Raw genomic sequence first — 15,182 nt, 5'->3', positions numbered from 1 at the left:
AAGTGTTGGTCTGAACCTTTAACCCTCTGCCAAATTTCAGTGTGGGTTTTTTTGCAGGCACTGTTGTACCTGCATATCCAGATGCGACAGAGGTTTCTGTATTTGGTATTCCATGTGGCTCTTCTTGCCTGAGGAAAATAGGGAAATTCAGGATTGAATACTTGTAGCATTTGTCACATTAGCTCTTACACTGGAGTAAATGGAAATGAAAGCCTCTGCATTCACCTAATTCTTTGACCTTAGCTGTGGGCACTAATTGGGAAAGTATCTGCAAAAAGGTTTGTGAATTCAGTTACCCAGTGTCGACTAAGGATCATGACTTCAGGTTGCATACTGACTTCATCTATAGTTTAGGTGTTTTTCCTAGTGATGTGAAGTGTGGCTGTCAGATGTCCTTCAGCATTTATACATTTATAATATTCTGTCAGAGAATGGAATACTCTAGTGATGTGCTGCAATGGAACTTAGTATTTGTTTAACTCCTGATTATATTATGCCAGACATTGGTTTCTTCATGCGTAAGTTGAAGGAACATTACATCCCTTATGAAGGAATGTACAGCAGTCTTCCTGTGCAGTGTAGCTGAATAAATCTTACTTATAAAGCTCTTTTTATGTCATACTAGTTTTACCAGTATAGGAAAACATGGTTTTCCTCATCTGTAAAACCTTTCTGTGAAGCTTCTGTAAAGGTTTCTACAGAAAAACACTCATGTTTGTATATGTGAGCACACAGTGTCATCTTTACATTTACATCTATATGTCTGCAGAGATCTGTGATGCTCTCCCCTCCCTGGAATACTTTTAAAATTCCATCCAGTTACACCTGTTTAGGAAAAAAAACAGGAAGGAGAAAAAAAAGGCAGAACAAAATAGCATTCAGTGAAATTCAGAGACAGGAATGAAAATAAAACATGACGCATTGAAGAAAAGCCTTGAAGAAAGTCGTAACAGTTTGGCATTACCAGAGAGCTGAAAGAATGGATGTGCAGTAGGTTTTCATATTACAAGCAGAAGAAGGCAGATCAATTATGATCGTTGTATCCACCCTGGTATTAGTGGAACCCGTTGCCACAAGGTGTCACTCATGTCAGTAGCTGAGTGTTCCCTGACTAAGGGAGGGCATGCACAGATGTCACTGTATGGAGTGCAGGCCTGCTGGTGGTGGCATAAGCCAACCAGCCTTTGTCTGGGGGACATTAGGTGGGGGGAACTTTATGAATATGTCTTTATTGGCTGGAAGCCACTTTGCATGTTATGCTGAAGTAGCTTCAGAATCTGCTGATCTGCCCAGCATCACAAGTGCTAAATTTGCATTTGTTCATCCATAAGTTTTACTTAATCATCAAAAGATCTGGCTGGCTCATGAATGTTACCCTGATCTAAGCATGCCATGAATTCAAATAGGAAATTTGTGGCAAAGGTGCAGATCTTCTGAATTTTCCCTCAAGTGCAGCATACCTCTTGGCTTGAGACAATCCTTTACAACTCTGGCTGTGGCTTCTTGCAGAGCTCAACTCATATTGATCGACGCTCTATGCCTGCAATGGGCTACATGACACATACTGTGAGTGCACCCAGCTTGCATGGCAAGTCGGTAAGTTGAGAGCAGTTACTTTTCCTCTTGTGTCATCATAGTACTGTAGTTAAGTTTTTAAATCTAGCTCATTCCATAGTAGCTGTATTTTTCTTAGTTAAAACATAAATAACTTGAACGAGAACTTAATCTTAACCAGCTCCCAGTAAAGCCCGTAGGAATTTTGCTGTTATCTGCAGTATGAGCTGCCTGTTACTACAGGATTCAACTTTTATTATGTTTATTTGACCAAATGCAGAGTTAATGAAATAATTGCTTAATCATGTCAAGTAACTGCTTTCTGGGCACTGAGGTGAAAAATGTAATTATAGTTCTCTCCCTGAAGTCTGCTAATTTCCTCTTTACAATGTGTCTAAATACCTGCAGCCTGAAGAGCTAACATTGCTTCTCATTCGATTAAGGAGACATCAGGCTAAGTTGGCTAGTATACGAAATTACACAATCGCACAATTACTGCAGCACTTGCCAACTAATTCCACCTATCAGGTCAGCTGCTGCGTGGCTCATCTGTGCCGTATGACATTTTGTGACTCTGCAAATGCTTCGTCAGTGGCATGCTTGAGTCTGTGCTTTCTTGCCCATCCTTTGGTATTCTGCAATTCCCAGGTCGTTTGCAGTTTTTCTTTGCTGCTGTACTTGCTATACAAGATGAGTGGCTTAAGTTACAGGGCACCCCTGTGTGCGTTTCCAAGTGTGATGTATAAACCCTTCTTATACTATTTCTGAAAATGCTTTATCTTCAGAAATATGGGATAAAATGTTAGACAATTCATTCTAAAGCAAAACCATTTCTTTGTGCTGCTTTCATGTTGAGATTGGCTCCCTGTATCCCATGCTGTGTCACCTGCAAATTGAAATGCATCAGCCAGTTTGTACGTTCACATGAGCTTGTAACTGTGTCAGTTCTGCAGGTGAACATTGGTCCATGAAAACTCAGGGGCATATCTTGGATCATCACCAGTGCTCTGGATTGCACTGATGTATGAAACTTGTAAATGTGAGATCAAACAGATGTACTTACAGAGCTCTTTGGTTTGTATTAAAGCCTCAAAAATAGAGTCGTCTGGGAATAAACTGTTCTGACTCTTCTTGGAATTGGTGAAGGCTTTAAATTAGCCCAAAACTAAAGGTTTGGTTTTTTGTTTTGGTTTTTTAATTTGGAAAAGTTTCATTTCCCAACTTGCCTCACCTATAGAAAATTGCACTAAGGTGGGTGATAGTAACATGGATCTTTATAAATATGGGCAGACTTTCTAGTCATGTCCTCAGCCAGACTTAACAGGCTGATCAGACAAGAACTGCAAGTAAACACCTCTGAAGAAATTCAAGTGTGATCTATTATTTCATGCCATAAGGGATTTTCCTTTCTTTTTTTAACTACACATTCTCATTGGCTCAAAACTTGAGAACTCAAGTTACAGTTGTGCTTTTCTTTTATTCTGAAGTTTTATTGTACTTGGGATGTAAATTCCTGTCAAAATAGCAGTCAAAATGCTGAGAATTCTGGGGCATCTTTCTTGACTACAAAGCACATTTGCAACAGTTTAACCTTTTGTTCTGTATTGAAAATATCCCTTTTGGATAAAGGAGAAATAACTTTGCTAAAACTTCAGTGCATGCTTTTCTTGAAGATGTTGCTAGATGAATGTAACTGTAAAACTAAGGTTATAGCAATTACAGGTGAACCAATGAAAAATAAGGATCAAATTGAATGCTGTTACTTAAAAGACAGAGTGGATTCTCTAATGGTACAAGTGAGATCTTCTTCAGTATTTTGTCACAAAACTTTATTTCATGTTTTCCCTGAATAAAGGAATTCCTATTGTGTGTGCAATGCAATCAAAAGCGTTCTAATGGTTTGCTATATGATGCCTTCTAGTTACATCTGACATTCGGTTAGATACAAGTCTTCTCTTCTTCTTCCAAGGGGACTTACTGGGCTGAAGGACACCACCATAACTTTTTCAGTCAGGGGAGACAGGAGAAATTATCTTGAACAAAGAACTCTTAAACTCTAGTGTTTCAGGTAGTGTCTTATACGAGGTGGAAAACTCAAATCTGTATGTTTGAAAGTGTACGAATGAGGTAATCGTATTCTTAGGAAGTATTTTGCCCATTTTTGTGGCTGTAAATAGCAACATGCTGGTGGAGCAAATGTACCTCTTTATGAACTTCCTACTCTGTTATTCTGTTTCCCCTTTCATCCTTTTTCTTATCTGCAACTTACACAAGTATTCTGAAATTGTTTCAAACATTCAAATGCCTTGCACTGTTTTTTCCCTATGTACCTCTCTGGAGGCGGATGACACTTACATCCAGTTGAAAAAGGATTTGGAGTATTTGGATCTAAAGGTAAGTGTTTTTTATGTCAGTGTGCTTCCATTCTGTATCATCTTCGTACTTGCAGATTTTCAAATCACCTCCTGTTCAGAGATGGAGACTTTCTGTCTTTTGGCATCACTGTTGTTTTTAGAATGTTTTGTGTCTTTCTAGTAGTAACTACAGTTAAAATGCAACCTCAGAAAATGTAGTTGTTTGTTTTGTAGGAAGAGCTTGTGTTTCTGGTACTGCGGATGACTTGTACATGAGTTTAGTGAAACTGGGTTAAAAGCCGCTTCGAAGTAAAAGCAGTTTCGAAGTATTCATCTGCTGTAGCATTAGAACCATTATGAAGTCAGCCTCTCTAAGTTAGAGCAGGATGTTCTTTTAATCCAGCTTTTCCCCCTTTTAATCTTCTTGAGCTGAGTTTTACTTTCTTGTAAAATGTGGTGACTAATTAGCCCCTGTCATTGTTTTAATATTATTACAAAGAGATTTCAAACACACCCATTCATCCATCCTGCCATAGTTATAATCTGCTTGTAATGTTACATGACAATTCCTTCTGAAAAAGAAAAATCAAAAACATGATATTGAGCAGCAAAGCATTTCTCTTAAACTAAACTCCTCCTGTGTCTGATGCACCAGAGCTGGCAATTCAAAAGCAAATCTAGATTTAACAATATCAGGTTTTGAAGGAAAAAAAAGAAACAACAAACCATGTAATAATTCTGTTTAGCAAAGCAGTCTGCCACTTTCTCTAGTGTGTAGAATGTCTTGCCCTATATGAATCATGTGGTATTTCTGCAAACCAAAGTGAAGTCAGGTCTGAGACCTTGTTAACCCTATTGTTGGCAAGCACATAGTTCTCACTGCTGTTGTGGAGCTTTGTGTATGTGCAACTGATGAGCTGACTTGACCTATTAGTGTGTGTATGTTTCAGTTTTATCTGGTATTTTAATGGCTGAATCCATAACCAGCTATATCAGTTGAAATTATTAGTAACATATATTACTCATGTATGGTGTCATATATTATGTGATATGTTCTATCTTTACATAGATACGTGGTATATGTAGTCTAAATCATTGAATATGTAAACTGCTGTAATAATTAATGCAAACATTTAAAATTTGTTGGAAACATTTCACTTCAGGCCCTGCTCTTGATTGGTTCCTGGCTTTGCCAAATGGAACTGCATCTGAAGCTGTTGGCTGAAATGTATGAACATTTTTCCAAATGGGCATTTCTTAATAACCTTCTTGCAGTAGTGGTCCAGAGATGTAAAATGTCGGATCAGGTTACTGACACGCTAAAGAGACCATGTGAAATCTGAGGGAATGATATACTATCTAAGAAAGAATTTTTATGTTAATACCAAGATTATATTGTTCGACATTATAGTGTCTTGTCATAAGTATAAATGAAATAAAATTGCTGTAATCCATTACTCAAACTGAGGGAATTGGTAGTTTTGAACTTGCCAAATACTGTGCATTGCAAAGGCTTCCTTTTACAATATAGCCCTTAGATTGTGAACTTGCCCTTAGATTGTGAACTTTTTCCAAAGAAGAATTGGTGCAGTGCTTTTGTATTCTTTTTTCACTCATGAAACAGAGGTATGTAGAGCATGAAAGAACGGGTATATCTGTAGCATAACCATAGCTCTTCTGCAAACAGATTTCCACAGCAGTATTTCTACAATGGGGATTTGTTTATCTCTGAAGTGGATAGCCCCTATATCAGAAAAGCAGAAAGGAGGAACTAAGAAAAGAGAAACAGTTTTCCGCACAAGTTTCTGACTGTGCAAAGAAGGTGAAACACAAGTGGTGAAGCAAACTTCCCTCTTTGTGGCTACAAAATCCAGATCAAGCAGGCTACAGAGATTGCTGATACCAGCTTGTGTCACATAGGTAATGAAGGGAGCAGTGCATGGCAGGTAGTTGTTACAGGAAGAAAGATAAATATGATTGAAATAAGTTTTGTTGCTCAGGGATTAACTAAATTACTTAAATTACCAATACAGAGTTCTTGGTGCAAGTGTTACCTATATATCACATGATAGAAACCTGTCTTACTGTTAACTCCTAACACTCCTGAAACTGCATTTGGATGCTATTTTGTGTTATTTGCAAAACACACATGGAAATATAAGTAAAAGAAGTCTTATGGTTGTATGACCAATCTAGTAGCTATATAACAAGACAGGTAGATAGCTAGTTGTAGCTTCTGTACTGGCAGATGATGCACACTATAAACTCCAAGGGTTGGTGTGACATAAGAACATGTGATTACTGCTGCTCATGGAGCTTTGAGTTGTAAGGTTTGGGGGGGCTTCATTTTTACATCTGTAACAAGCTATTGCTAAACTTTTGTTTGAAACAGATAGAAAATAATGGACCTCTGATCAACATGATATACAAAGTGCTAAAGAACTCAGCACAAGGGTTACTATCCAGTATACATGTAAGACTGCTTGCATCTGAAATGTGCTCATCCCATGGCTTTTTAAAACAGCAGTCAGTGTTTATGTAGTCTGGCTTTTACAGGTGTCTTATGGTAAACAGTAATGCTTTCTGTAAGAATTTTTTAAATTGTTTTCTTTCTTTCTTTCTTTTGTAATTTTTCCTGTGAAATTATGGCTGACCTCAGTGTTTGATTTTTGTTTTATCATGTTTTGAAAATGGTTGTGTCAAGTAGTGACTTGGATCTGCAATTTTGAAAATGTGAAAGCATGCTAAAATTTTCATTGTTTTCTCACGTTCACTGCTTGATAATTAATATATTTTTTTTTACAGTTCTGTTTATGTAATTTAAAATATCCCCCCAATCTGTAGGCTCTGGGTTTTTATGTTAATTCCATTGCTTTGAAAAAGGCTTTTGCATTCTCTTATCTTGCAGGTAATTAAATATGCAAAATTATGTTGACTCGCTAGTATTTATGTTTGTATGTTATTATTTGTTACTATTTTATACATGTATTATACTATTACCCTGTATTATATTGCCATTTTCTTAACTTCATGTATTCATGAAAAGGGTCCCATGTAGACAGTGGAATAACAAACACGTCTACAGAGATAGACGTGCCTTCATTTGAAGGTTGCTGTGAATGTTGGAAGCATTATGTGATGTAGTTTCTGCACTGATTTTAAAACTCTGTTATGTGAAAAGATAATCTTCTCAGAAATTGATTTATGGAATGAGAGATTTGATGTATTGTAAACATGTCAAAGGAGATTAATTACACTTGCACTACAGCAATTTTACTGTAGTCTGTCTTCAATAAAATTCACCCCGTACTATGGAAGAGACCTTCCTTTGTAGAATGAAATAGTTGCCCAAAAGTTCTATTTATAATCCTTATTTAATGCTGTAATTCTTGCAAGCATTCAGTTCAAGGAACTATTCAAGTCCTTTGGCATCAAGAAAGACATTAAAGCTGAACTGTTAAAATACAAGTTTTGAAGGAACAGAACCTTTGTAAGCATAGATAGTTGGAATTACACTGTTTGTACTGAACTTTGAGTTACTGAAGAGTTACTAAATAACCTAATACAGCTGATAATCCCTTCCAATAACATTTTTGATGTATAAAGTCATATTTGAAAAGACTTGTATCCAAAATTTTACTCACCTTTGTTAATAACTCAATATTTAGCAAAACTTTTCTTTGAACTGGTGAAGTGTAATTAGGTTTTCATGTGCAACAGATTTCTTAGCTCATTAAAACATGTTGCTCTTAGGTGACAGGGCGGGACACGTTGAAAGAACGAAGTACCAAACCTGTCAAGATTGCAGAAAGTGATATTGATGTAAGTATTAAATACCACTTTAGAACCTTGTGCGTTGTTTTGCTGGTTATTGTTGTATGTGTTCACAGTATTATGCTCTCTGGGGTAAATTATTGCTGGTAGAGACTTTTCTGCTTGTTTTTTAAAGTCTAACATTTTATATTTATATAACTTCATTCTCAGGTCAAGCTAAGTGTTTTCTGTGAGCAGGACAGAATTCTGCAGGACTTGGAGGACAAAATAAGAGCCCTTAAGGAAAATAAAGTGAGTAGATTGAAGAGGATTTTGTAAAATAAAATAATAACTTCAATCATAAAACATGGACAAGATTTGAATCCCTCTCATGGCTAATTCAGCTGCAGCAGTAGAGGAGAGCCTGTCCTTCAACAAGCAGCTAATGCTGTGCTGCAGTAGGGCTGTCACAGCTCTATACTGTGTAAGAAATTTTTCTTGAAGTGCAAATGACAGTTGTGTACAAATTGTAAACAGAAAATTTCCCCTCTCACTGCTTATGTTTTCCAGTTTTGGATACTTAATGGAAGGGTGTAATAGAAAATACCAGGTACTTTTGGTTCTAATAGTTAATGGAGGCTCTTGCACGTTTCTATTACATCTTGCTTTTGCCACAGGAGGCCAATCCTATCCTCTAGTGGCATGTAGGAAAGACCGGAGTGTGGAAAACAACTTCTAATTCCCACAAGTAGAGCCTTAAAATTCTGTGTGTTTTAAACTTACTGCCATCTTTCTCTTTGTTAGGATCAGCTGGAGTCTGTTTTGGAGGTTCTACACAGGCAGATGGAACAGTACAAAGACCAACCACAACATGCAGAAAAGATTTCTTGCCAGCAGAGACTTTTGCAAGAGGATCTCATACATATTCGGGCTGAAATATCCAAAGTGTCAACGGTGTGTGGGTCTGGTTGTTTCAAGGAAACAAGAATTAAAAGTACCAGTTAGGGTTAAAAGCATATTTTTTTCTTTGGATATGAGAGTTAAGTTCTGTTCTGGGCTGATGTGGTTCAAGTGCAAGATTTTAAACTACTACACAAAAAGTTCAACAATCTCTCCAGTTTTCCTTTTCAATGCCCTTTTCACACCTCCTAATTAAAACTCAAAAAAAATATTTTTATACCTTTCTTCATTTATGTATGGGGCATAAACTGCAAATCTTTCACCTAATCCTTTGAAAATATAAATGTGATTCCCTGGTTTTTTTTCCATGGGAAAAGCAATTGGGAAAGTCTGTTGATATTTTATTAAACATTTACAGTCGCTATTATGACTTAATACAATTCAAATGCAATTTAATGTTGCATTTTTATTAACAAAAATATATCCAAGAATTTAGCATGAAAGAGAGTATATTAAACTTGGGTGTTGTGGACTCAGTATGTTATTCTTACCCCCGGTTGAATATGGGCCCAGCTCCTGATGAAATTGTTTCTAGTGCTGCACAGACACCTTTCCTACAGTAAGATCTAAAATGCCAGGTTGTTTTTTTTTAATGTCCATATGCAGTGGTTTGTGCCTGTAGAAAATGTATGACTTTCACAGACAGCATTTAAAAGTTATCTGGTGACAATAGTAGCAGCTAGTTTTTAAGAATGGCAGTCCAAGGCTCCTTCTCGCACAGGCTTCTGGCTTCAGCAGTGGGCATGAACAGATGCTTAGGGAAAAGTAAGGATAGGAAAGGCAGGTAGTGCTTCATGTCATAACCAATTCAGCTTCTAACTGTTCTCTGCTCAGGGAGTTCCTGAGACTGGTATTTATTTTACCTATTTATAATCCCCAGTAGATCTGAATTCCAAGAACCTCTGCAGTCTCTTATTAAATTCTGTGAAACTTTTACATCCAGAATATTATTTGGCAAGGTACTGCTCAGGTCTTTTCCCTGCTGCATGGACAGCCACTTGCTTTTATTTGTTTTGAGCCTGACTAGTACATGTTTCATGTGATAAACCTTCATTATTGTATGAGAAAGGATGGGGAGCATTCAGAGAAAAAGCCTATTAAATCATTCCTGACATAAAAATGATCCAGACATTTGATTTTTCTGCAGTCTGGGTCAAAAGGCAGATCATGGTGCCCTGGATGCTGGAAATAATCTAAGTAAGGGTGATTTGAGACCCTTACTTTCCAGGTGATTTTCCAGGCATCTGCTTATTTATTGCAACACAGTCTGTAGAACTTTTAAAGGATAACCTGCCTTGTGTTTCAGAACTTGGGTTCTGGTTTCGGTGACTGGATTTTAATTATAAACGTGTTTTAAATAGAGAATTAAAGTAAAATGAAGTGGAACCAGAAGAGATTCTTTCATAGCATAGTACTCATAGTTCAGATTCATAACATGCCAGTTATATGCTTTAACAAATGGATTTGTGAGAGGAACCTGGCCAGAGTTTTTTAACTAGGGATTCTTGACTTGATCTTGCAAGCTATAAAGCATTTTGAAGTTTGTCATCAACCCTAAGCAAAAATGTAGGCTAGAAACTGATTATTTTTTTGTTTCTGTTTACAATAGAACAATACCATCTTTCAAACACTTTGGTGCTCACTTTGAGAATAGATAGAATGATTTCAAAATTTATCATGACATTGTGTTAGAGTATTCCCTCTGTTAATAGGAAATGGAAAATGCCTGGAATGAATATCTGAAATTAGAAAAGGATGTGAGCCAGCTGAAAAAAGCCTTACAGGAACAGATGAATAGTTCATTGGTAACTCAGGTGAGTCCGATTCCAGACACTGAGTCACATAATCATAGAATTGTTTGTTTACTTATGAGATGATTTTGTCTGAACTTGGAAGCTATCAACTCAGAAATTCTTTGGAGCTTTTGCATTGTATTCAGCTGTCACATAGTTCAATGTGCAAAGTTCAGACACTGTAGCAGCACAGCTGTGCAGTAACTAGCTATCTTGCAGCATCTGTAATAGCTTCCCATAAGTTGCCTATGCAAATTTGTCATTATTTTATTATGCTTTTATTATGTGCTGACATCTTGACATAGATAATGTATTTAATTTATAAGACTCTGCAGGATTCTTAGTCATCCATGTATTTCATCTGACATTGTTGGCTTCTTTATCCATTTTTAAGAACATCAGTCACTAGCTTGTTATTGTCATTACTTGTTCTTTGTCATGTTCCTCTATTTATGGAAGAGTTATCACTGCAAATTGTTTCGTGAAGTGGAATAAGTGCTTAACAGCCATCAGTAATTGAAAGGCATCTCAGGTTTAAATCAGTTATTCAGTTTTGAATCTCACAAAGAAGCTTTGTTTGAAGCTGGGTTATTTGGTTTGCTGAACTGGATGTGGCATACCAGGTTTTCTCTACATACCTGTTTACAACTGGTGATTTTACTCCTGGAGCAAAAAGTACAGTCCAGATTATTTTTCCCATGGTTACACAGAACAGTTTTGTTTGAAATAAGAAACAGAAGGAACGAAGCTAATGTATAGATTTTGCTCAAATCTTAGCCAATTTTTCAAGTTACCTGAATCCAAAAGAGCTCACTAGTTAAATTTTTAAATTTACTTATTTGGAACAAACATCCAATCAGATATGAAGTCTATTTATTTTCACTACTAATAGATAAATGTTTTGTATCAAAGTGAGGGCTGTAAAATGTTTCTAGTTTGCATCAATCATCAAAGTCTGCTAGTCCGTTTTAATTTACTTTTACTTCAGGTGAGGGAATGAAGTTTAGGAGCCCAAATATTATGTCATTGAGCACAGTTGTAGTTGACTTGCTGGAACGAGTCCAGAGAAGGGCAACGAAGTTGGTGAGGAGTTTGGAACACAAGCCCTATGAGGGAAGACTGAGGGAGCTAGGAGAAGAGCCTGGAGAAGAGGAGACTCAGGGGTGACCTTATTACTCTCTACAACTACCTGAAGGGAGGTTGTAGACAGGCAGATGTTGGTTTCTTCTCCCAGGTAGCCAGTACCAGAACAAGAGGACACAGTCTTAGGCTGCACCAGGGGAGGTTTAGGTTGGATATTAGGAAGAAGTTCTATACAAAGAGAGTGATTGCCCATTGGAATGGGCTGCCCAAGGGGGTGGTGGAGTCACTGTCATTGGAGGTTTTCAGGATGAGATTTGATGGGGTGCTTGGTGCTATGGGTTAGTTGTTTAGGTGGGTTGGATTGGTTGATGGGTTAGATCTTGAAGGTCTCTTCCAACCCGGTTTATTCTATGTAATATATTCTATGTAATAAAAATCCACACCAGAACAACAACAACAAAACACCAGCAACCAAATGAAAAAAAAAAAAAAAAGGAAGAAGAAATAAAGACCAAAACAAACAAAAAAACCCCATCAGGGTATCTTAGCATAAAATCATCCCTGTATGAAGTTTTGTTTCACAAAGAGAAATTACATATTTAGACATTGAATGGCATTGAGTGCACCCTGAGCAAGTTTGCTGATGACACCAAGCTGAGTGGTGCAGCAGACACGCTGGAGGGAAGGGAGGCCATCCAGAGGGACCTTGACAGGCTGGAGAGGTGGGCACAAGCCAACCTCATGAAGTTCAATAAGAGCAAGTGCAGGGTCCTGCATCTGGGTCGAGGCAATCCCAGGCACAAATACAGGCTGGGCAGTAACTGGCTGGAAAGCAGCCCTGAGGAGAGAGACTTGGGGGTGCTGGTGGACAAGAAGCTCAACATGAGCTCTCGGTGTGCACTTGCAGCCCACAAAGCCAATCAGATCCTGGGCTGCATCAGGAGAAGTGTGGCTAGCAGGTCGAGGGAGGTGATCCTCCCCCTCTACTCAGCCCTGGTGAGACCCCACCTGGAGTACTGTGTCCAGTTCTGGAGCCCCTATTACAAGAGGGATGTGGAGGTGCTGGAACGTGTCCAGAGAAGGGCCACAAGGATGATCAGAGGGCTGGAGCACCTCTCCTATGAGGACAGACTGAAGGAGTTGGGGCTGTTCAGTCTGGAGAAGAGAAGGCTCCGAGGTGACCTAATTGTGGCCTTCCAGTATCTGAAGGGGGCCTACAGGAAGGCCGGGGAAGGACTTCTCAGGATCTCAGGTAGTGATAGGACTAGGGGGAATGGAATGAAGCTGGAGGTGGGGAGATTCAGGCTAGGTGTGAGGAGGAGGTTCTTCACCATGAGAGTGGTGAAACCCTGGAATGGGTTGTCCAGGGTGGTGGTTGGGGCCCTGTCCCTGGAGGTGTTTAAGCCCAGGCTGGATGAGGCTCTGTCCAGCCTGATCTAGTGTGGGGTGTCCCTGCCCATGGCAGGGGGGTTGGAACTAAATGATCCTTGTGGTCATTTCCAACCCTGACTGATACTATGATACTATGATACAAAATGCACCAGATTCCAGTTGTGCACTGAACATGCTTAAAATGCTCTGTGTGTAGCATGTGATTCTTCAGTTTGCACAGAAAAAAAAGGGTAACTCAGTTTTATTATCAGCTAATATCACTTACATAATTGTAAAATATCATAAGGTGTGATTTGTCTGAACTTAGAGATACGTATGAAAAAATGTTTCAGGCTGCCTGTGTTGGAGATAGTAAGAGGAGCTGATTTTTTTTTCAGGAAGTATTGACTGTTCTTTAAAATGTATTTCTTCAAAGAAGTCTTATTCCAAATACCCATAATAATGAGAGCTTTTTTGATCTCTGACGCGGGGTATGGAGACTCAGGGTTGTTTATCTAGTATTTTCCAATAGGAACAAATTAATACAGACTGTATTTTAAAAAATGCAGTGCTCTTGGAATATTATTAAAAATTTAGTAAATTTGCAGGCTCAAGTTGCTGTAGGAAACAGCTGATGTTGTTTATACATAGCATTCATTGAAAGGCTAAAAGCTAACTCTTTCGAGCAGGTTGGTCACAGTACATTGTCTTTTGCTTAAAGATTGGGGGCTTCTGGACATACTGAAATTAACTGATATGTGGTATTTTGTCAGTAAAAAACTTTAGTGTTTCTCCTCTGGATTTATAAATCATTCTAAATTATGTTTCTGTGTGAAGAAAGTTGAGAAATTGATTTATCTCTCGAGGTTACCTTTTTGTGCTTGCCCATAAAGTGTACTTACACCCATTTGTAAAAAGCAGTCTTGGGTTTCATAACTTAAAAGTAAATTCATCTGTTTATCTTTTAGATCTAGTCCATTTTTGATATGAAATATTCTCTTCACATCAATATTTAAGTAATGTGAAGAAATAACATTAAAAGGTCTGGCTTTTGTACAGTACTAATTGAGCACTTTCTGAGTGGGTTTCAGAAGCAGAATTTTTCATCCATATGGGGATTTTTAAACCAGTTCTGAGGCTGGATTATTGTAAATCCATCATTCAATTCCTTGTAGTATGATTAATCTCAGAAAAATGAAATGAAATGTGCAAATTTATAGTTTGTGTTCTGACAATCTTTCAAGATACGTCCCATTTACCAAGTGAGCTTACTGCAGGCAAACAACCTTCTCCATCATTTAAATGTTTGTGTTCTTGGCACCCTGTTTGCTGATCTGTAACCTGGCTGAACATATTTTCTGATCTGAGACAGAAAGTGGAAAGCAATTTATATGCCTGCCTTATCTCTAGGAGGTGTAAGAGCTTTTATTAAAGTTTTTCTCTTTCTGGTTTATAGGATTAATTAGCAGTTATTTTGTAGCTCATGGCAAGTGATGGATTTCTGGAGTTCCTGAGCAGTTTGTTAGCAGTTCTTAACTGAAGTGTTTCATTGCCTTCTGCTTGCTTTATTTATGTTATTTTCCTCTTGGTTTTACTGAGGTTATTTTTAATGCCCATCTTTGAAGACAGGATCACCAGATTTTGATTAAGCAAATGAGAGTAGGTATTCATGTTGATTGTAGTGAGCATCTGACTGCAGTAATGGCTTCGGCAGCCAAGGCCTCTGGTGGCAAAAGGCAATCAAAGACGCAGTCCAAACTGTAGACAAAGCATCCCTTTCTTTCCTTTATCCTGGAAAATCTCAGCAAAGCAAACAGGATGCAAGATGAGACCAAAACCTGGACCAACAGCAATGTATTGTTTCAACCTGCAATACATACATCATGTCTAGTAGGTCTAAGAATGCAGATAAAAGAGTTAGTTTTGGGATTGTATTTCATCCATTAGAAGCCATTAGGAAGTTCACAGCAGTATTCAGGGAGACTAATGTTTTGGGGTTTAATATTGGGTATTTCCTCTAAAAGTATTTAGATGAGATTTGTAAGGCTGCCTTAGCAGTTTCAAATGTGTTAGTAAAGGATTTAAGAACAAAGTTCAAATGAAAAGGTTCTGTAAGCTCATTTTATGTAGAACACTAAGCTAAGTTTCTGAAGCTTGACTCATACTGCAGGAAAAAAATGCTGAGGTGTCTTTTTCCCTCAGTCTTCAATAGGAAGTCTTTCAAGACTCATAAAATGCTCTAAGGAATTTTATGGGCAAGATGTGTTGGTTTGTGTTGTAAGGAGTTTTTCAAATCTAAAAATTATTATTTCAC

At 37.8% G+C, this 15,182-nt stretch overlaps 1 protein-coding gene across 12 annotated transcripts in view; it reads left to right on the top strand.

Moving 5' to 3' along the window:
• Positions 1 to 15,182, top strand: part of PLEKHA7 (pleckstrin homology domain containing A7) — a 136,679-nt gene that overhangs the window by 105,875 nt on the left and 15,622 nt on the right. For all 12 annotated transcript variants that reach the window (XM_068148085.1, XM_068148086.1, XM_068148084.1 and 9 more), the window contains 6 exons: positions 1,510 to 1,596; positions 3,895 to 3,948; positions 7,662 to 7,730; positions 7,893 to 7,973; positions 8,466 to 8,615; positions 10,334 to 10,435. In XM_068148085.1, the coding sequence (XP_068004186.1) occupies positions 1,510 to 1,596; positions 3,895 to 3,948; positions 7,662 to 7,730; positions 7,893 to 7,973; positions 8,466 to 8,615; positions 10,334 to 10,435 (543 nt within the window). The remainder of the gene's footprint in view (positions 1 to 1,509; positions 1,597 to 3,894; positions 3,949 to 7,661; positions 7,731 to 7,892; positions 7,974 to 8,465; positions 8,616 to 10,333; positions 10,436 to 15,182) is intronic.

The sequence above is a fragment of the Melanerpes formicivorus genome, unplaced genomic scaffold (assembly GCF_026170545.1).
Source record: "Melanerpes formicivorus ecotype bairdi unplaced genomic scaffold, bMelFor1.0.p_v2 SCAF_16, whole genome shotgun sequence".
NCBI classification, from domain to species: Eukaryota; Metazoa; Chordata; class Aves; order Piciformes; family Picidae; genus Melanerpes; species Melanerpes formicivorus.
The sequence above is the reverse complement of the archived record's forward strand: the minus strand, read 5'-3'. Positions and strand labels throughout refer to the sequence as shown.